The 22,700-nt window shown below is 38.7% G+C and overlaps 1 protein-coding gene across 1 annotated transcript; it reads left to right on the forward strand.

Moving 5' to 3' along the window:
• Positions 1 to 946: 946 nt before the first annotated feature.
• On the forward strand, positions 947 to 16,662 carry jdp2a (Jun dimerization protein 2a). Its single transcript, XM_067367875.1, has 4 exons — positions 947 to 1,117; positions 12,633 to 12,850; positions 15,656 to 15,760; positions 15,844 to 16,662. Exons 1-4 carry the CDS (start codon positions 1,027 to 1,029, stop codon positions 16,027 to 16,029), a joined length of 600 nt encoding a protein of 199 aa, XP_067223976.1. The 5' UTR covers positions 947 to 1,026; the 3' UTR covers positions 16,030 to 16,662.
• The last annotated feature ends 6,038 nt before the right edge of the window (positions 16,663 to 22,700 follow it).

Below are 22,700 nucleotides of genomic sequence, written 5' to 3' on the forward strand. Positions count from 1 at the left end.
TATAAGTGTCTTCTCATTGTTTATTTTATATTTCATGTGATGGTTGTGGTTTGCTATTGGTGGATCTCATGTGAGTGACAGGTTGCCCCGCCCTCATCATCAGAGAAGAGAAGAGATGCTGCAAGAGGAAGATATTCTGATTCAAGATTATGAGGAACATGAATTTAACACAATAATGATGATGAGCACCGATTAATCATTTAGAATAAACACTGCAATATTCAATTTTTAAAAATGTGATTTCATGGTGACTTTAACGTCCAAGGCTTTCAGGTTCAGCTGCTTCCATGTTATTTTAGCTGTGCAAAAATCACTTACTTATGACTTTTTTTTCAAGTAAACTGAATTTAAAACAAGGATCTGAACTCATATATTGAAACAAATTAGGTTTAAATTTTTCAGGAGGATTACCAACGCGCAGCTAACCATTTTTTCTTTCCAGAACGTTCTGGGAACGTTAGTTTCTGGTTCTCAGAACTGTTGATTAGTCAGAAAAAGTTTTCTTTACTTAAATAAAAAAGTTCCCTGTTGGTTTGGAGAACGTTCCCTCAACATTCAGCGTTATGTTCAGGGTTATGGTTGGTTTGGACAAGTATAGAGTGCTGTTGCACACAAACAACTACAACAAAATAGGATCCTATATGCAGTCCTGAAACTGCAGCCTCTTGGTCATGCTATTCATCTCTACTGCAGGTAAAGGCAATTTCTATTCATAAATCCGTTCAAAAAGAGTATCAAAAAATGGGGACCCTTTTTTTCTGATGGGGCACTGAATGATGAAGGGCTCGAGTCTGCAGCACAGCTCTGCCTCAGAAGCACTTCTGCTTGTTGAGGGAATGTAAAGCGCTGACGGTGAGCGGAATGTTTGTTTTCTGGTTTCTAAGGGGTGGAGCGACTCTGCTCCTCACTTCTCCACTTCTCCATGTGTGTTTTCCCTGCAGTTCATTTCTCATCCTCCCTGCTGACGTCTGACTTCCGCATTCCTCGCTCTTCCCGATCAGGGATCAGCGCTCGAGACTCGAGCTGATGCAACGATTCCCGCTCTTCAAGATCTACTCGCGACCTCCAGCTGACGTCACAAAGGGACTCCACTCGCTCACCTCGAGACCAAAGCCAGGTAAGAGGCCAACTTTGACAACTTTTGCACGGCTTCGAGCCCAGCCTCTGCATGTCTCCACGGCTGTGTCTCAAAGCACAGAGAGCCGCCTAGACTGAGCGCGTTTTTGCGCATCGGAGGCGCGCAGCAGCATCGGACATCAGGCGCGCGTTCCGTTTCAGCTGAGATGCGCAAAAACGCGTTCTATGTAGGGAACTCGCTAGGTTTTGAGACACAGCCCGAGTGTATGCAAGCACAAAATGTTACATTGCAAAATAAGCAATGTGGGTATTCATTAAAATAACATCAGTAGATTATGTTGCTGTAGCTGCATGCGTTAAATGCAACTTAAATACCTCTTAATTTCCACATTTGAACGCATTTCTCTCAGCCATAGTTGTAGCCTATATTGGGAATGTTCGCTTCTTAATATATCGCGATGATGGGACAGACAGACAGACTCAACACCGCTGTAAGCTGAAGTTCATGTTACATAAGAGAAACTTCCGCTTTGAGATCATTGAGTCACTGTAGGGCGTGGTGCAAATGCACATTCATATTTTGGTCATCTTTACCTTATTATTTCCCTGTACTGTCCGGTGTCACACACAATGCATTCAGCTTGTAATCAGTGAAAGGGATGCATTTGTGCTAATGGGCTGTAATGCTGTGGACAAACTTTTTTAAATTCAAGATTTCTATTGTAGGTTCAAATTTGGATCAGTATGCAGTTCTGCAGCAGTTGGATATCCATCATCCGAATGTGATTATTTAAAACATGATCTGAAACTTAAGTGCTGCAAGTTACATCACAACAAAGTTAAATGAACTGTGGTGCTCTTTGTAGATAAGCAGTGCCCAGCAAGCATTGCAGTGGTTCAGAAAAGGGTTTCAGTTCCACTCAAAAAGAAGTGGGCGATAAAATCTGGAAGCAATGTGTGAAACTGTTTCTCATTGCATAACTGTGCTATTATAACTGCATGCATAATGCAACGAAATGACACTGACCTTTACTGCGCTGACGGATCTAGGAACGTTGATTATGACACACAGCTTTACGTGATAAACAGTAATTCTATTCAAATACATGTCACTGTAAATAAACTACAGTGATGCAAGGTATTATGACGCTCTCAGGCATGAACTTAAACTCTGTAAAATGATCTTTTGATACTATATTTGTTAACACAACACGTGAAGATTCAGAAGAGTGTTTAGTTTTAAATACATAATGAAACCACTTTAAACTGCATTCATTCATGGAACAGTATCTGTTGTCTATGAAAACACGAGAGTAAAACCACTTTCTGTCAATGCAGAAATGTGGTTATCAGTGTTTCAACATTTATTTAAAGAGGACCTATAATGCTCCTTTCACAAGATGTAAGTCTCTGGTGTCTCCAGAATGTGTCTGTGAAGTTTCAGCTCAAAATCCCCCACAGATCATTTATTATAGCTTGTCAAATTTGCCCCTATTTGGCAAACATGCCGTTTTTGTGTGTGTCCCTTTAAATGCAAATGAGCTGCTCCAGAAGAGGGCGGAGCTTTAACAGCTCAACAACAACAAAGCTGGAGAATCTCACGCAGCCAAAATGAGGATTGTCAGTAATGGTGTTCAGCCTTACATTGTTCAAACCGGAGTCGACACTGATGGAGAGACTCAGGAAGAAGTTACAACTTTTAGACGTTTCTGAATGGTTAGTGGATAAATTGATGTAGTTGCTGTGGAGTTGATCAACTCATCCACTAGCATGTGCCGTCATGTTCATCTTTTGTGTTGAACTGACCCTCGTTTGTGAAGCAGTCCGGCTTAAAATGACGGCAACAACACTCTACTACAACAACTCTTCCTCTTCTCTAAAGCAGCCCAACATGGCCCCGCCCCCTTTGTTTTATGTTTTCGAGGGGCGGGGCTTATGTAAATTGTGGGGTTAGTGATGTCACGACCCGGAAATAAGCTCATTGTAGCTCCTTTTGCATTGAACTTTGAGCGTCATAACTTCACAGATGTTGTTTATGCTCAAACAGCAACATTACACACTAACTAAAGTTAAAAAAGTGAAATCATAATCAACCACCCCTTTAAATCAAGCTTAACACATCTTTAAAGAACGATTTAAACTTTAAATTGATGTTTGAAAAAGGTTTGCTTAGTGTCAGTTCTGAAGTGTTGATGCAGGATGAAATTCCAGTCACTTTCATAATTAGAAACAGGGGAAAATCACTCAGATTTTGTGTCTCGAAAGCTTTACCTTGTTGGAACCTCATAAATGGTTCATTTGAACGCTCTCACAGGCAGAAGCACGACTCTCATGAAGTGACTTACAATAAGTTGTTAATATGTTGCTATGCTAACAATATGATACTGCAGCAAGCATAAAAATAGGTTTTTAATTAGACTGAAGCATTTAGCAACATTTATTACAACTACCGAATCATGTTTTAATTAATTTGTAGAAGAGCTGTGTGATTAATCATTAAAAGATGGCAATCTTGATTCAAACACCCACGCGATAACAAGTATAATCACAGCGAACGTTCAGATCTGTGTTGGTGCCAGAGAGAAAACAGCTTTCCAAACAATCTTTTCAACCACACAGTGACATTATTTCTGTGCTACAAATATTCATATTATCACAGAAGAACTGTTTATAGTTCGGATATAAACACTGATGTCTACGGTAGCGATCAAAATAGAGTAAATCACCTTTTGAAAGTAACTTGATGCTTCAAATAACGATTGTATCAATTGCATCACTACACCAGTAGGTGGAGACAAGAGACTGTTAAAAACGTGTTTATCATTGAATCATTCATTCAAGAGATTCATTCAAAAATGCAGATTCATCCATTCATGAAACAAGCAAAGTCTTTATTGAATTCATTCAAACAGTTTTTAAAAAATGAATTCAATTAATTTTATATTTTTAAATAGACTGCAGCAATCAACATTTTGTCAGAACCTCTAGTAAATTCAATGTTATTTAGTTTAGTTGTCTTCAGAATCTTGGGAGAATCATGATCTCTGTTTTAAACAAGAAAAAAAAAAAAATCCTGATTCTTAATTCATCCAGATTCTAATTTATGTCTTATTAAATATTAACTCCTGAAGTCACTTTTGTTTACTTGCTGAACATAACTGTGAACATAATCATTCAAGGACTATAGATTGATTATTGTATTTTTTTTGCTTGTTGTCCAAACAATATAATCAAACACATCCGTGACGTTACATCATATCTGTAGCGTGTTAGACAGCATTACTGGGATATTTACTGAAGAACGGGCAATCGATCAATTAGAGCGACACATTATCTGTGATAATGAAGCACAATATTAATGTAACGTGTGGTAGCGGTCACAGCGGAGAGAGCGGTGGTTTCTCTCAGCTCTGAATTACTGCGCTCTATAGAAGTTTCCAGTGAAAATCTAAACAAAGAGAACAGTGTTGTATTCTGTTTATTTTTCCAAATCCTTCATGCTGTCATTCCCTCAATACATACTTGTCTTGACTGCTTGGTATGAAGTTTTATTTGGAAGTGTGCTAAAAGTTTCAAAGATGGTGATTTTTACTGTGGAAATCATTTTTCCATCGGGGCTTTTAGTGAGATGGAGTCTGTGGTTCTGTAGACAGAAAGGCGACACACCTCACACACCTTCTGAAAGAAGAATATGAAACACGCTTGATCACATTTGAACATTTTTCTGATTAATATTGCAGATGGATTTAGTTATGTATCAGGGCTTTCTGAGTTAGTTATTCAGTATATGTCTATATGGAATATAAGCATACAGATATTTGGTGAGTATTTTTTCTTTAAGGTTTCTAGGGTAGTTCTTTGTTGTTTCTAGATGGTTACTTTCTGGCAAATCCAAAAGATCCCACCTTCATGTATGTCTGATATTTTGTCGTGATAAATTGATTTTTTTTTACCAAAACACCAAAGTTTTTTCTTGGTTAAGTGAATGTTAAAGAAACATTCCATTTTATAATCTCTCAAACATTATGGGAACTTTACATTTGAATGTTCTCTGAAACACGTTGTAACATTTAGATAAACGTCATACTAAAGTGTTTCAGAAAAAACATTCCATGAACGACGTTTGAATAATGTTTTTGGTCTAATGTTTTGAGAACATTATGAAAGATCAGATAACGTTGAGCAAACACTCTATTAACGTTACTGGAAGAATGTTAGTTCTTAACTGTGAGAGATTCCCTGTTAGCTGGACAAGCATTTAAACTGCACATAAAGCAGTTTTATATAAACCTTTTGATGATATAATGATGTTTCTACTACAATCCGTTGTTAAAATATAAGCAGTTAAACGGTGACTGTAAAAAACTTTAAATTTATTCAAACATATACATTTAAAACGTGAAGACAACAGGTTAAATTATGAATATGTACTATAGGTAGTACTTATTTTGTCCTGCTAACTATTGAGTTTATGGTCGTTGAAATAACACACAGTTTCTGCCAATCCCATGTTAAACCTGAGTACCTGTAGAGTAGTAGTGCATCCTTCATATCTCCGAAAAGTCTTTAGTTTCATCATATTTACAAAAGATGCCTGGCGTGCCTGTAGTGGGCGGAGCTAAAGAGACACGCAGCTTCTGCGTAGAGATCGTCTGTGAGCTGTGACATCATTATAAATAAAAAGGGAACAAAAACATTAATGTTGTTCACATTATATGCACTTGTGCGCTGATTGACAACAAAACACAGACATCTGATGCAGCTTTACTCACCACCTGCAATCTGCAAATCCAGTACTGAACTGGGACCTGTTTACAAAGTAATCATCACCGAATTCCTGGGAACAAACAAATATACATGCACACCTCTGTTGCTGCCCCAGAAAAACAAACTGCATCCTCTGTTCCCTTAATGCTGGGTTCTTTGGGAAGCTGAAAAGGGTAGTCTATGGTGAAAATGAATGTGTCCGACTCCCTGAACAGTGCCCTGACTACTGAACTAGGGAGCTGATAGAGATGCACACACTGTTGAAAAATCTCTCGGCTTTTGTAACCCAAACAAAACGCGTTGATGCATACTTGAAAAAAAAAAATCGGCGAGACACATGTTGTATATTTGGCACAGAAATACTCCGTCATACGCCCAACTTGTGTTTTGAAACTTTGGCCATGTTTAGCATGAGAATGCAACAGTGTAAATAAGTCAGAATGCATGAAATATATCATTACACCCCCCCTTTAACCCTTAAATGCATACCTCGGGTCTTTAGTGACCCGGGACGTCATTCACTAGCCTCCTCCTCATTTATTTTTTAAAGTTAGACTTCAACCTTCTTGGTATTCCTCAATCAATTCGTTATAAAGAATATAGCAATAAAAAAAAAAATCATAAAATTATAAAAGAATGCCTATTTTTGAATTCATTTTTTGTAAAAAAAAAAATTGTAGAGGGTCGCTAACAACCCGAGGTGTGCATCAGTGTACGTATATTTTTTCTGCACAACAATAATTGAATCTTAGATCACTTAATAAGTGCAGTTCACCTTTATTCCACAAGGTGGCAATGTCTGAAACACAATGATGAAGTGAAGATTAATTCAGACAGAAAATGAAATAATAAGAAAAACATGAAATGGCTCAGCGATTTACTGAAGAGCAAGTACTGAACGCAATCAAATATGACTGTAACTCTTACAGGATGGATCTGGTGAAGCTGTTAGTGATCAAAATATTGATTTTGAAGATGCTGAAAATTATATAGTTTAGAGAATATGTTTGAGATCGCGAATGGGCTCATATTCGTGACCTCAAACATAAAACTAGCCCATCATTTGCTGAATTTACTGGGAAATGAGCTCTGACGAGGACAGTGGTGATGGCATAAAACATCTGCCCAAACTGAGCCCTTTCAAGCTGCAAAACATAACAAAATATAATTTATTTTATTCTTCTGTAATTGTTACTCTATTATCAGAAGAGTTTTATATTATCGCGACAGGTAGAGATCCTTCCGTGTTAGATATAGATCTGGGTCGATAAAGACCCGAATATGTAATAATGATTGGCGAAACAGTCATGCATTTAAGGGCTAGAGACTGATTTTCTTTAAATGTAGAGCTGGGTGATATGGCCAAAAAAGTTAGCACAATACATTTTTTCAATTCATATCAGTTGATATTGATAATTATCACACGTTTAAAGGCAGATTTATGTTCCTAAGTGAAGATCATTAATTATGATTTTAAACTATCCTTTATTATCAGAACATGACAAACAGTTCACTTTTAAATATAATGTTAAGGCTGTGTGTCCACCAAAGTGTTTTTCCTAAAGTCAGTGTATTTTAATGTTGTGTTTTCAATGGGAGCGTCACGCCAGCGTCAGGTGCTGAGCATCTGTTTCACTAGGGCTGCACAATATATCGAAATTATTGAAATATCGCAAATATGCATATCGCATATAACTGAGTGATTCAAAAAGTTAAAGTCAAAATTTTAGGTTTTAGGCAGATAGCAGAGAACAGACTGGACACATGACTGTTACATATGTGTGATATGCATAATGTTAAAAAGAGTTAAGCGCAACAAGCCAAGAAAAAGAGCTCAATGTGGTACTCACATGCACACAGAAAGCTGCTTCTCAGACAGCAGGCAAACCCGAATCCAGCTCTCTTCTGAAGCTTATATGGCCAAACACACAAAATGATGCCTGTCTTGGTGAGTATTCATGTAAACAGTTGGTTTTAGTGAACATAAACAGCTGAGAAAGAAAACACGCGTGTAACAAAATATTGGATCCGCACATTAGCTATCAGCAGCCTAATAAACCTGCTGTCATTAATGTTAATAAAACAACAAAAGACTAAAAAATCAATCAGTGTTTAATTCATAGAGTGAAGACTAAACAGTTTTATTTTTACATTTGATTATTAAATTTTTGTTTTGCACATTATCATATCACATATTGCAATATTTAATTAGTTATTGCTTATTGCATTCTCTTCAATATCATGCAGCCCTATATTTCAGAGTTTTTTCTGGACGCTGAGAGTTGAAAAATGTTCAACTTTGAGTAAAGTGCAGCGCTCATCACGGTCCCTTTTTACCCAGCCGTCCAATCAGAGAGGAGGAGGGGCGGGACAAATACAACACCAACCAACCGCCATGTACCGCTTGCACAATGACAACAGATGACAACAACAAGCACAACAACAGAACAAAGTCATTTAAAACAAGGTCCAGAGTAAATACTTTGCATTGTTTTGACATTTTCATATTCAGAAACAGACTATCTGTGAAATCAGATACTGGTAAAAACAAATGCTTTGGTGGACAAACGGCCTAAAGAGTGCCAAAGCGATATTTTTGTTTGAAGTTAATTTTAAAATTGACAGAATTTGAAATCTGAAAGTAACAAAGCTTGACATTATTGAATTAACAAAGTTACGTTTTGTTTACGCATAAACGACTTAAAGATCTCGCTTCCTCAAAAGGAATATTGATTTAAAATGAGAAATCGGTATTGTCTAACCTTCACCTGTTTGTTCACAAAACAAATGCTCAACGTTATTAAAAGTGCGCCATCAGAGAAGCACTAATTAAATGTATTTTCAGTTGCCAAAATTGTTCATAAAATCGGGTCCTTCCTTCAATATTTTTGCTCATTTTGTATTGTCTGGCTGGAAAAAGCCTCTTAAAAAAGTAAAAGCACACTTCTCAACAAGCCGCATAATTTGAGTTATCTCTCTGTGACACAAATGGTGCCTGACGAGCGTTGTGCTTTAGTTAGGAGCCTGCTTGAGGTTAGGATGTTTGTTGAAATGACTAACGTTGAGTCTGAGCAATGATGGCTCGCCTGAGCAAAGACTAATTAAACTTCCTCTGAGTCATGACGTTGCGTGTGCCATGCAGCGGCTCACATATGGCAGTGATTTCTTGTCATAGTGAGGCCGTTTCTTCAAGAAGCACATTCATGTTGGTCACTTTCTGTCGTTCATCTCTCTGTGAGGATGGAAGGACATGAACAGCCACGCTGTGAGAAAGTTTTTTTAAAAATAGTTTCCTCCAGCTACAGAACGCACATCTGAAAGGTTTTGTGTTTGAGGAGGACTTGTGTAGGCCGATGACATTGTCCTGTTCCTCCGCGGCCACATTCCTCTCGGCTGACATGGAGAACTGTACTCAGATTTGGATGGAGGAAACACGGGCAGCGGGCGGATCTTGGCTGGCGTGCTCAGTTCTGCTCTCCACGGCTTTAAGGAGAATGTGTCTGGGTCTAGTTTTGTGCCTCTCATAAAAAAGGGGAAAAGAGCAGCTTCTCTTGCCAAGGGTCTGTAAGTGCTCGTACTCTATACATATGTCAGATGTGGAGACAGATATGTGCAGAATAGACCGTGCATGGGCACAATGTGTTCTGTACAGTAATTGGAGACCGGTGTGTATATACAACACCACTGTTGGTTAGTTAAAGTATGATATTTTAAAGGTTCATAAAGTCAAAGTATAATATTCATTGCAGCATCAGCTCTTTTCTCACAGTGTCTGAAACGGTTCGATCAAAGATTCGGACTCTTCTAACCCCGCCTTCTCGAGAGCCTGCTCTGCTCTGATTGGTCAGATGGCTCAGTCAGTTGTGATTGGTGAAAAATAAATGCCTATTACCATGTCTGAATCTCAGCTCTTGATTCACAGTGATACGAACAGTATCAGTTTTACCGCATCAATCTAATTAAAGTGGATTTGCTTCGACATGAACAAAACGACCAAACTCTGTGTTTGAGGGCGGGGCAAAGCAGACGCTGTTCAGCCAATGAAGACCATAGACTGGCATTATGCAAATCTTACATGAGGTACATAAGAAATGTGCAGGAAGTGAGACCGGAATTACTGACGTCTCGCTTCGGCAGTTCAAAATGACTTCTTTCTTTTGGGAGAAACTAACGCCATTTATCTGCACTTTGATCTTTGAAACTTTTACATTCACAAACAGCTCTATTACACACTACATGAAAGGTCATGTCACTTAAAAAAACATTTATTTATTGTTTAGCTCCTTATTATTTTTGGGACAGTCTGCATGATGGATTCCAGTGACAGATTGAACATCTGGACAAAACCTGCTGCTGCTTTGTTGGTATTTCTGCACATATGACTTTTATTTATTAAAGATAAGTCGTTAAATCATGTATTTAGGACATATTAAAATGTAATTTTGTATTACTTTTGGTTTAATTTTCACTTTAAAGTATTTCACTTTTTAAGAAGATGATGTGTGTCAGTTCTTCAATAATAATACGGTCACACTGTCATTTTTTGGAATTGACTGCATTGACTTACAAGTGTGAGTCTCGAAATGTCCCGTTCAAACAACTTACACTAGTGTCTCGTCTTGAATACTGTCTAAATGAACGTGCAGCGGGAGTCAAACCCGTATTCTCTTACCGGTAACAATAGTGACAGTGAGCAAAGTCATTTTAAAAATATCTTAATTTGTGTTCTGAAGATGAACGAAGGTCTGACGGGTGTGGAATGACATGAGGGTGAGTAATTAATGACAGAATTTTTATTTTTGCATGAAATAACCCTTTAAGGACTCAAATACAGGACTGACAATCATATACTGCTGCTGTGTGAACATGGCCTTTTCTGGTTTAATACACTTTCAGAGTAATTTATAAGTAATTCATTGGTAGTTTGACGTTCTGCAGAGCGTAATACTTGGTGATGGTGACATCAAAAATGAAGGTGGATTGATTTTTGCAGGATTTCATCTCCACAGTTCTCTCACAGTTATGATCTTCCAGTTCTTCCAGTAATGTTAATAAAACGTTTGTTCAAAGTTATCTGGTCTTTCATAACGTTCTCAAACCATTAGCACAAATCATTTATGGAATGTTTTTTCCTGAAACATTTTAGTTTTTTTGTTTCAGAATGTTCAGAGAATGTTTGAAAAATGATAAATTGGAATGTTCCCGTAATAGAGCTGGGACAATAATGAATTGAGAAATGATTCTGAGATTTTCCGAATGCATCGCGATTCTCTCTCGAATCAATTCTGAGCTTAGTGTTTAACAGCAGATGGTGCTGCGTGCTTTACAAACAGCTGTACCTGAACTCTACAAACTTTCTATAAAATAATCATTCATAAAGTTGAAAAAAGTTGATCTGAATGTTTGCATTGAGCTGTTTACATTGATCCACATCATAAAAACATTCTGAGGTGCAAGTACATTTATATTTTACATTTATTCATTTGGCAGATGCTTTTATCCAAGTGAGGAATACAACAAGCGAGTCGTCATGAAGAGGCAAATAGACAAGAAGTGCTCACAATACAAGTTTCAGACAGTATCATAAGCTACAATAGAGAGGGAATAAAGGAAGTGAAAGGATAGTGTTTGTTTTGTTTTTTAAGATGAGGTTATGTGCTCATGAAGTTTTCAGCTGTCTTTCTGCATTCCGGATGAAGGCAGGAAGATCGTTCCACCAGCGAGGAACAGTGAACGAGAATGTCCTGGAGAGTGATTTCATGCCTCTCTCTGTGATGGTACTCTGTGAAATGACCAGGGCCTGGACGAGGAGTTGTGTTGCATGTTCTGTCAGAAAGGGCCTGATTTTCCTGATGTTGTACAGTGCAAATCTGCATGACCGAGCGGTCTTCTCGGTTACATTCTCAGACTGCACGAGCGCTCTTCTTCATGAGCATTTGAGCATGCGGATAAAAACTAGCCTAGAGCGCCATCTGCTGTTAAAAACTAAGCTCAGAATCGATTCAAGAGAGAATCACGATGCATTGGGAAAACCTCAGAACCGATCCACGATAATCGATTTATTATCCCTGCCCTGTCCCTTAATGTTCGAATAACCAAGAAAAGACATTTAATAAACCGGCCATTTTGAATGATCAGGGAACATTTAGAAATACAGGAACGGAACGATAACAAAACGTTTTTAGAATATATATTTTGTTAGCTGGGATAAATCATGGTAATCTTTGTAACAGACACCAATAATCCAAATTAAATTTGCTTACACATATGTGACAGAATCACGATCTGAAATGTGCTGCGTATCAGACAAACAGGATTTGTTTTCAGGATTTGTTTGTTGTTACGTTTGTGATGTTTTCTGTTATTTTGCACATGATATGATAGACCAATCACAACAGACTGGACCATCTGACCAATCAGAGCAGAGCAGCTCTCAGAAAGGCGTGGTTTAGAGAGACCGAATCTTTTACTGAACCGTTTCAGACACTGACGTTACAGGATATTATGAGAATATTAAAGTGTTTTTTTGACCTTGGATGAATGTAAACCTGTTGTAAGAGACTCCAAAAAGAAAAAAAGAAAAGAAACCTTTAAAAAAACATAATAAGGGCAGTTTTAAAAAGCCTTAATGGTGTTTAATCAAACTCTAGTTTCAATCAGATTTTTTTTCTTTTGCAACTCATAATAATAATAATAATTTATATGCGACTGCTAATTCATTTTATTGCACAAATTTCTCTAGACAACATATTTGTCTTACATTGCGAAACGTCTTGTCTTTTCTGTAGCTGTGGTCACGGGCGTTTGTGACGTGATGCCCGGACAGATCCCGGACCCCTCGGTGACGGCGGGCTCACTGCCCAGTCTGGGCCCTCTAGTGGGCATTTCTGCCACCACACTAACTGAACACCTGAAATACGCCGACCTCTGCAACCTTGGGGCCATGCTGTCCCCTTTACATCTACTGGGGAAGCTGGGCAAGCGGCCGCTCCCGATTAAAGCTGAGGTGAGCATCTTCATCCTTTACATTGAGCTCTTTATTTACTTGAACTAGTTCACATCAGTGTGACCCAGTTATGGATCTAAATGATTAATCTGCAGGAAAACTAAAAAGTGCTTTAAATCCACTATGATATCAAAATTGACAATTCTTATTGTCATGAAATATTGCAGTATTTATTATAAATGATTTATCCATGCAAATCATTGTTTTAAATTCATGTTTCTCGTAATCTTTAATCAAAATAACTTCTCCTCCCTCTTTCAGCGACATCTCTTCTCTTCTCTGATGACGTGTTTCTTGACATCTCATTTGTGAACATCATACATGTGAACTGTAGAAAATGATTTTTCCAAAGATTATTGGAGTTTGTTTTACAAGAAAACACTATTTCAGTCTTTCCACTTCAAAAATTCACATTTTAAGTCAGTGCCACATTAAATTAAATTGAATTCTTTGTAATTGTTTGTATATTTTACTAGCAGTTTCTGAGTTAAAATTGTTTCAAAGTAAGCCCAACACCAATTTTTTTCCCCAGTGTGTCAGCCAATCAGAAAGCTTGAAGGTGCAGCTCTATTACAGGTGTGTGAGTTCGGAGCGACAGTGGGTGTTTGGGAAAATTGAGCATTTATGTTTACTTCAGCTATTTGTACAGTTTTAAAACACACAGGTGGTGGTGTTTTCTTAGAGCGTACATGCTTATCAAACTGCAGTGACTCCATCTAGTGGACAGAAACTCACTGCTTCAAAGAAAGAATTAAAACTTCCTGATAATGTCCATGTCATCCAAGATGTTCATGTGCTTTCTTTCTTCAGTGGAAAAGAAATTAAGAGGAAAACATTCCAGGATTATTCTCCATATAGTGGGGTTCAACGGGTTGAAGGTCCAAATGTCAGTTTCAGTACAGCTTCAAAGAGCTCTACATGATCCCAGACGAGGAATAAGAGTCTAATCTAGAGAAACCATCACTCATTTTCTTAAAAAAATAAACATGTATATATTTTTTAACCACAAATGCTCATCTCGGATTTTATCGGAAGTACCGATCCAGTGTTTACAAAGCAAATGTGCAGAGACTAAGTCAAATGCCCTTTATAAAAAAAAGGTAAAATAACGATGGAGAAAATGAGATCGAGTTTTTTGCCCTACCACGGTACTTCCACCTACGTCACGCGTGACCTTTCCAACATGATTACGTCATGCGTGGAGCATCACAGAGCAGTGCAAGACGAGCATTTGTGGTTAAAAATTATATAATGTTTATTTTTTTAGAAAATATCCAAAGGTTTCTCTAGATAAGACTCTTACTCCTCGTCTGGGATCATGTAGAGCTCTTTGAAGCTGCACTGAAACTGACATTTGGACCTTCAACCCGTTGAACCCCAGTGAAGTCCACTATATGGAGAAAAATCCCAAAAACCTTCATTTCTTTTCGACTGAAGAAAGAAAGACATGAACATCTTGGATGACATGGAGGAGAGCAAATTATCAGGAAAATTTAATTCTGAAGTGAACTAATCCTTTAAAGCACAAATGAAATGCTCTATCAAGCTATTTTTACAGTGACAGGTAAAACAAACACTCTACACTGATGATATATAGATCAGAGATGGGATGGAATCAGGAAAACACATGAAAATCATCCAGTCACAGTTAACTGAATTAATGTCATGACAAAGTACTATAGGATGGTAAATTGGTACTTTTAAAAATTGAAATATAAATATTTTATATCAGAATACCTATTACATTCCCTGCCTTTTCATTTAATTGGATATTGTTCATGTTAGTATTGCATTAGTATTTTAAAAGCATATGTGCTATAAATGAACGGTGCAAATGAATGGGAACAGGTTTCATCTGAGCAAAGAGTTGCTGACTGATGCAGACTGACTGAATGTGATTTATTAAAAAAGTTTGTATGATACCTTTATACATGACTTGCATTATTTTTGCTCTATAACGACAAGCATTTCATATACTCTCCATCTGTCCAGTCTCGATTTATGTGTTCAGAGACTAATGGTGTTTATTTCCCACTGACTACAGTTACTGTACTATATCTTTAATTCAGCAAAAGTCTGTTGATATTTCAGTTAATTCTTGTGTTGCACAATTTAAAGGCAAACAGGAAGCTTTTTCACTGTAGCGTGCAGAATACTATGATTAAGACTTTTTCAAGGTCTTTCCCTTCCTTCTTTGATTAGCATCACATATTTATATAAAACCCAACCGGAAATGAACACTTTCTATGCATGGATGTCACCTAGTTCTCAAAAATTATAAACCTCTTAATAATGGTAAATTTATAGTTTATTTTTACTCTCATTTATTTTTTTAAATATTGCATGCAACTTCCTTGAATTTAAAGGTTAAAACTGAATGTTCGTTGCAAAATAAAAGCTTTCCTTGTTAAGTATTTTTGTCTTGTCTTTAAATACCAAAAAAATCTTAAATCTAGATGCTTTAATAAAATGACATTAAAAAAGAAAAATAATCTTGTTTCTGTTTGAAATCTCGTTTCTGTCCCGAACAGATACAAGATTATTTTTCTTACCGCATTGGCAGATAATTTAGCTTGTTTTAAGCAAAAACTCACTTCATTTAGATTTTTTTCCCACCAGAAAACAAGAAAAAAAATCTTATGTCATTTTACTTATCTCATAAAAGCATCTAGATTTAAGAATTTTTAGGTGTGGAAACAAGACAAAAATAAGTAAGAAAAGTATTGTTTCCTAAACAAATGAATTACTTTAATGGCTGAACGTAAGAAATGTTTATAAAAAAGCCTTCATTTTTGCTGTTGCCAGAAAGATGAAGAGGAAGAGAGGAGGAAACGAAGGCGAGAGAAAAACAAAGTGGCAGCAGCAAGATGTCGAAACAAAAAGAAAGAAAGAACAGAGTATCTCCAAAGGGTAAGTGCTCTACGTAAAAGCCTCAGTACCGAGTCCACACACAGAGCACGTGTATTAACGTGCCATAAACTCTTGCATTGAAGGAATCTGAGCGTCTAGAGATGATGAATTCGGAGCTGAAGTCACAGATCGAGGAGCTGAAGCACGAACGACAGCAGCTCATCCTGATGCTCAATCGCCATCGGCCCACCTGCATCGTGAGGACGGACAGCATTAAGAGCCCTGAGAAAGAGGCCAACCCTCTCCTGGAGCAGGTGGAGGCCGAATGAGAAGGACCACACATTTCCATGTTACTGTTTACAGGTTAGCTCCTCTCCAGCTAGCTGAAGCACTTGGTTTGAAGCACTTGGACATTTTAAGGAAGGATGGAGAGTTGCGACTAAACAAAGCAACAAGTAAAACACACTGATGATGGCCTCAGTACATTGGGCTGTGTGTTGGCAGTTACAAAACGTTTATGGGATTGTTTTTCTCCTGTAAAACTTTTTTTTTTTTTTTTGTGGTCATAAAGTGCCTTATTTTAGTCTGTTTAGGAAAGAATTGTCAATAGTTTGTTATGAATTCATGAAAACACTCATCAAATGGTTGGACACGCATGTTGTGGCCTCGCCCTGTTAACTGGATGATTCTTCATGGACTGTCTCAACGTTTATTCACCATTTGCTGCCTTCAGTTGCGTTTTTTGTTTTTCTGACGCAGGCGTCATGTATGCACATATGTATGAACTGTTTACATCTTGCCAATTTATTATAGTTATCTACTATATATATATATATATATATATATATGATTTTTATACTTCCTGTACATGGACTTATCACTAGATGTGATACATTTTATGCAACAAACAATTTCATAACCTCTATTTCTGTGACTTATTCAATTTGTTGTATAGCTGTGAAAACTGCAAACATTTAATAAACAGTGATTTTCAAATGTTATTTTGTGATAATCACATTTTTGGACAACCTGTAGCCATTTACATGTCAAAATTACATCTTTTACATCACGTGGATGGCCGGGTGCATGTGCGTCTCTTACCTGGGGAACACATGGCACCAGGATGCACTATGGGAAGAAGGCAAGCCGGCGGAGGCAGTGTGATGCTTTGGGCAATGTTCTGCTGGGAAACCTTGGGTCCTGCCATCTAAATGGATGTTACTTTGACACGTACCACCTACCTAAGCATTGTTGAGACCCTTTCATGGAAACAGTATTCCCTGGTGGCTGTGGCCTTCTTTCTAATCATGTTAGAGCTGTATTTAGCTTTAAAAATCCTCCAAATACAGACTTTTTACTCCTCCATAACTAAAAGTCACCATTCTTCAGCTGTCATGATGTCCTGTCTGCTCTGCAGGGCCTGTAAAATGAGCCCTTTTCACATTTCTGGGGGTTTGGAGCACAGAGGCAAACTATAGCAGTGTTGGATAAACTTCTATAGAGCTAAATGGGAGATCATAGCATTTTATTTTTGTGTTCCCATTTGCACCAAGATAAAAACAACTGTGGAGTGGAAGAGTCAGGTTTCACAAGTAGAAACTAGGTCAACTGAGTTTTAACAATAACTTATAGGCCTGGTTTCACAGACAGGGCTTAGCCTAAGCCAGGATTAAGCCTTAGTTCAATTAAGGCATTTGAGTAGATTTTATAAATGTTCACTAGAAAAAAACATTGGTGTGCATCTTGAGACAAAACTATGACACTGACAAATTTTAAGATCTGTCAGTACAAGTTACTTACAGTCAAAACAGCTCAAACATGCATTTTTAGTCTAGGACTAGCTTAAGCCTTGTCTAACTGGGGATAAACCTTCACTTTATTGCACCATGCAATTTATATAATACATTTTGTATTTTTCTAGACCTTAGTCTTTTTTTGGATTCAGTGTGAGCGACCAGCCACTCTTCTCTGTTCTGGATAAACCTTCAAAGACAGCCTTACTGTGAGTTCATAGCTTTTGTTGAAGCCATACGTTTGATTTTAGTCAAAAAATCCCTATGGGAAAATTCAATAGAAAAAACACTTCTCGAACCAATGCCGCTGAACAAGTGGGTGGCAGTAATGTACTCTATTGCATTACCACAACTTTCCAAAAGAGGAAAGAAAGAAGAAGAAGAAGAAGAAGAAAACAGAGAACGAGATGATTAAGACAGTCAGAAGAGAGTTAGATATCAAATTCATAATCACTCCCTCAGAAGCTGCATTAGAAAACCCCCCGCAGCAGCGTTGATTGTTTTGTAATTTAATGCCAGGATCATTAAACACAGTAGTATAGTGTTACAAAGTTCTCTCTTCTCTGTCTGTCCTCATTACTGTGAAGTTGGTTGTTCTGTTCCCGGTTCTGAGTGTTTTATAGAGTTTTGAGATTGATTCAATAAAAAAGCTGTTGCATCCTTTGTACCGCAACCAGCGACTGTGACATTTACTTTTTTAAACAGATTTGTCATGGTCCATTTTCTCATGACTGTGCAACAATTAACATCTCCTAAATCTGGCAACTTTTATATGAGTACTCCAGTGTTCAATTCTGCATGTTTTGCCCTTAAACAATCCTCCATATAATCTGAGCCAGTGGATTTCTCCCACAGCAAACCATTATTTTCAGTTTCTCATTGAAGTTTTCGATCTGCACTCATCCAGACCCTCAAACTGAATTGCAACATCTGTAATATGCAGCATCTGATGGACACTGTTAAACAAGGACACCCTCCCCAATTCACCAGCATTTCCTTGTGAGACCTGGATGGACAAGCACATGAAGTTGTCAAACAGCTCTTGTCTCAGAAATCCTTTCAGAACAATATTTTCTGTGTATGGCTTCAGTTGTCTGTACTCATCTGCTTTCAATCTGTCAGTTTCATTCAATCCCTTGAGGCATTTGGCAAATTCTGCATCTCAGATTTTCATGCTTGTTGCTTAAAACAGCAGTGTGTCCTGCAGGCATCCTTGTCTCTTTTGGTCCGTGCATCCATATTAGGATCCATAATACCCTGAGAAGGTTGGCAGGTCCATCATCACAGACGATGCCACTAAGTTAAACTGGCATGTGTCTTTCTTGGTACCACAGACTCTCTTTCTCTTCAATTTTATCATTTCTTCAACCGTTGCTTTGAGTTTCCACATGTTATGGCCACTGGGAATACAAACTTGACCACTGCAAATTTTTGAACTGTAAGAGACCATCAATATTAGGGCTAAATTCTAAGAGATCCTCTCATTTGTCTCCACAGAGTTGTATACCATTTTAAATACTCCATTCCTGACTTCTGCTGAATATTCATGGTTTTTGGAGTATCGAACAATATTCTACATGATGGAAGGCCTATTTATCCATGTGTCTTCAAGAATTTCAGAAAGATGTCTACAGGCATTATAGACAATTTCATTTTCCAGGATGGAATTTGAATTACGTGTCATCAGGCAATGTCTCTCTTTAGACATGTTTCCAAATTCAGTCTTTCATCATTCTCCACAATGCCATGATCCTTGTGTTTTCTTTTCATGCCCTCCACCATAAATGTTCCAACAGTTTAGCCATCTTCATTTGCCCTGGAAAGTCCTTCATTCTCTATGTTTTCCATTTTCTTTGTAGTTTTCTTAGTCTTTGTCCCGTTGTCTCTCTTCCTCTTTCTCTCCATGGCTTTACAGATCTGAAAGAGACTGTAAGGGAAGTGTTTAATTAACTTATAGCAGGGATGGGCAACTCTGGTCCTGGAGGGCCAGTGTCCTGCAGAGTTTATCTCCATCCCTGATAAAAACTCACTTGCCTATAACTTTCTACTAATCCTAAAGACCTTTATTAGCTTGTTCAGGTGTGTTTGATTAGGGTTGGAGCTGGCCTCTGCTGGGCAGTGGCCCTCCAGGACCGGAGTTGCCCATCCCTGACTTGTAGGGTCAGGAAACTCACACATATAAATTGTTATCATTACTGAGTCCTATGTCATTCCAGAAATGAAAGCTTTAGCGTGAGTTCTGCTGGGAAGACTCTAATGTTACGTCATTCATAAGATCAGATCTAACCAATCATTATCGAACACTCAGGTATAAAGCATTGGTACTTACACTTATCTTTATTTCGGGCAGGATATGCTGAGCGTACAACCCTTCGGATGTGTGCTACGGACGGGGCCTACGCCAAAGAACTTTATCTTATTGTTTAGCTTTCTGGTTGTTAATAAATTTCATTGTTATGTTATTTTGCCTCCCGAGTCTTTCTGGTAGAAATGACTTTCTTCTGTGGAAAACAAGGAGTTATTTTTATAATATGTTACATTTGTTGATGATTTCAATAGAAGTTGATATTGACTAACTTTAAAGCTTAAAAGCACTCACAATTGTAGTAAAAGTTGTTCCCTTTCAATAACTGTTCACTCACATTGCTTCGATAGCTGACTTTATGGGGAAATCCCTTAATCTGACAATACTGAAGCCTGATTGAATCATGTCAAATGGTTTCTCAGCACGCGCAAATGGGTGGGCCTATTACCTGTACAGCGTAAGCCGCCGCTTATAAGTGCCATTTCATCAGAAATTCCTTCAAGCGCAGAGATCATCTCCTAACTGACTTCAGGAACAAGAATGAAGAAACTAAGTCTACTTGTTCACCGTTCTGAAGAGCCCAGCAGCGGACTTGGCAGTGCTGGAGGCGCACCAATCTGAGCCTCGGTGAGCTCATGCCGGACCAGATCCCGCGTGCTTCACTCTCCCCACAGCGAGAGGATTCTCCAGTTCCCCTCTTCCGAGTGGCTTGGTCTCGTTTGGAAGGTCCAAGGAGGATGTGGAGGACTGGTTGAACCCCGCTGAGGATTCTGTCACCCTGCCACAGAATGAGCCACTAATGCCCTTAACACTCGGAACTGAATGGGGGGTGGGGGAGTAACACAGCTGTTTGGGGGCTGGTCCGGCTGAAGCGGGACGTGGCCTCCTCCTCTTCACTCCTGAAGCATCATGAGGCCAGGGACGATGTAGCTCTGAGGGCTTTACTCCGAGCTTTTTGAGTCCTCTCCAAGAGCGGCAAGGAGCTGGAGTTAGACCACCGAGCCGTCCCACAGCCATCTCGATGAGTGGTTCCTGCAGCTGGGGCGCCACCAGCGAACCTCCTGCCAGAGACCAGCCTCATTTTTTCCAGAGATGCATGTTTCTTCCACCCTCACCTCTGTGGAAGGTGCAGAGCAGAAGGGTATGAGAAAAACTCTTTGCTTGAAGAGGCCGTTGTGGCACACCTCTGTTCGCCCACAGCCCCCAGGATTGAAGACCCAGGCTGCCCATCCCTCTAAGCCCTCAGAGCTACGTCGTCCCTGGCCTCATGGTGCTTCAGGAATGAAGAGGAGGAGGTCAAGTCCCGCATCAGCTGGACCAGCCCCCAAACAGCTGTGTTCGTTCCCCACCCCTATTCAGTTCCAGGTGTTAAGGGCATTGCATTAGTTGCTAGTAGCTGCCAATCCCACCAAATGTGTCCTCAATAAAGCTCTTCACCACTGTTACAGAGGATCAAAAACCGGTTGATCCCGATTGTGATGAAACAGAGACTGTCCGTTGGATAATGGACGCGATTGCACTGGCCTTAAATCTTTAAGCCTGCAATGTCCTATTGGAATGAAAGCCCACTCCTGGGGAATGGCCTCCTCCTAGGCTTGGTACAGTAGGGCCTCTATCAGCAGCATCTGTGCAACAGCCGGATGGTCTTCGCTCTCTACATTTGCCAGATTCTATAAGCACGGATCCTGTTTGCTTGAGGGTCCTGGATGCACCAAGTCTGTTACATGCATCATGCCCCCAGATGGTGGTGCTTTTCTAATATTGGTTTTGGCTTGTTACCCCAAGCCAGTGACTCACTGTCCAGTGTGTCCAATGTTGAGGCCAGAGTCATACCTGGACCAGGTTCACAGGGCCTATTCTCAGCCTTTTGGCTTGGACAGTCCTGTGCTAATAACATGGCAATGTTGGATTGCACTCCCCATGGCTTCATCTATCAACACAATGTTGTAACTGTTGTTGAAAGGGAAAGTTTTGGTTACTGGCGTAACCTCGGTTCCCTGAGATAGGTGGGTATGAATAATGCGTAAGCTTGCCATGTTGTTATGCTTACACTGTTTGCAGTCACTTGCCCGCTTCCTCAGTTGAAAGGTTGTGATGATATGGCACTCAGCGGCAGCTTATATGAGCAAATGGGCTCACTCACTTGGGCATGCTGAGACACCATTTGTATGTGCAATTGCATAGACATCAATCAGACTTCATTATTTTCTGAGAAACGGATTTCCTCATAACGTCAGCTATCAATGCAATGTTCATTCTTACCAGGTAGAAATGATCTCAGGGAACTGAGGTTACGTCAGTATCTGAAACGTTCATGCAACCTACTCATTATATTACAAGATTTCTCCTGATAACTTAGCAGTTTATTTTAATTATTGTCCAATTAGTTCCAGAAACTGAACTTTTATTGTGATGCAGCAGATTCGTGATTTGAATCATAAATATCCTGCTGGTTCTTAAACAGTTTTTAGTTGTTTTGTGACATAAAATATTATCGTACCTGGCAGGGTAAATGTAAAGTTTAGTAAAGTTTCTTCACTGCCTTTTCTTGCTGGTTTAGCTGATATTTCACTGCACTGCCATCTGTTGTTTTGAATAATAATTAAACCCTGAAGAGCATCAAGTATAAAGCTTTAATGGCAAAACCGGAGCCTGGGATCTTTTTAAGTCTGTCAGTAACGCTCTGCTTAGGTCCTGTCTCTATGAAGCCCCTCCTTTTTCATGCTCAAACAACAACATTACACACACTAAAGTAAGTTGTGAAAAAGCATAATAGGACAATATTCATAGGCATCACTTTGTCTTAAAAACCTCAGACACAACTGACTGTGTTTACATGAATACACAATATATTGACATCATTTTATTTATATTTGACCATTCAAGCACAATAAACCATCAA

The sequence above is a fragment of the Chanodichthys erythropterus genome, chromosome 18 (assembly GCF_024489055.1).
Source record: "Chanodichthys erythropterus isolate Z2021 chromosome 18, ASM2448905v1, whole genome shotgun sequence".
Classification (NCBI taxonomy): Eukaryota; Metazoa; Chordata; class Actinopteri; order Cypriniformes; family Xenocyprididae; genus Chanodichthys; species Chanodichthys erythropterus.

Coding starts and splice junctions, on each gene's coding strand:
- jdp2a (XM_067367875.1), top strand. CDS start 1,027: ATGCAACGATTCCCGCTCTTCAAGATCTACTCGCGACCTCCAGCTGAC. Junction 1,118..12,632: donor CACCTCGAGACCAAAGCCAG/GTAAGAGGCCAA, acceptor TCTTTTCTGTAG/CTGTGGTCACGGGCGTTTGT. Junction 12,851..15,655: donor CGCTCCCGATTAAAGCTGAG/GTGAGCATCTTC, acceptor TGCTGTTGCCAG/AAAGATGAAGAGGAAGAGAG.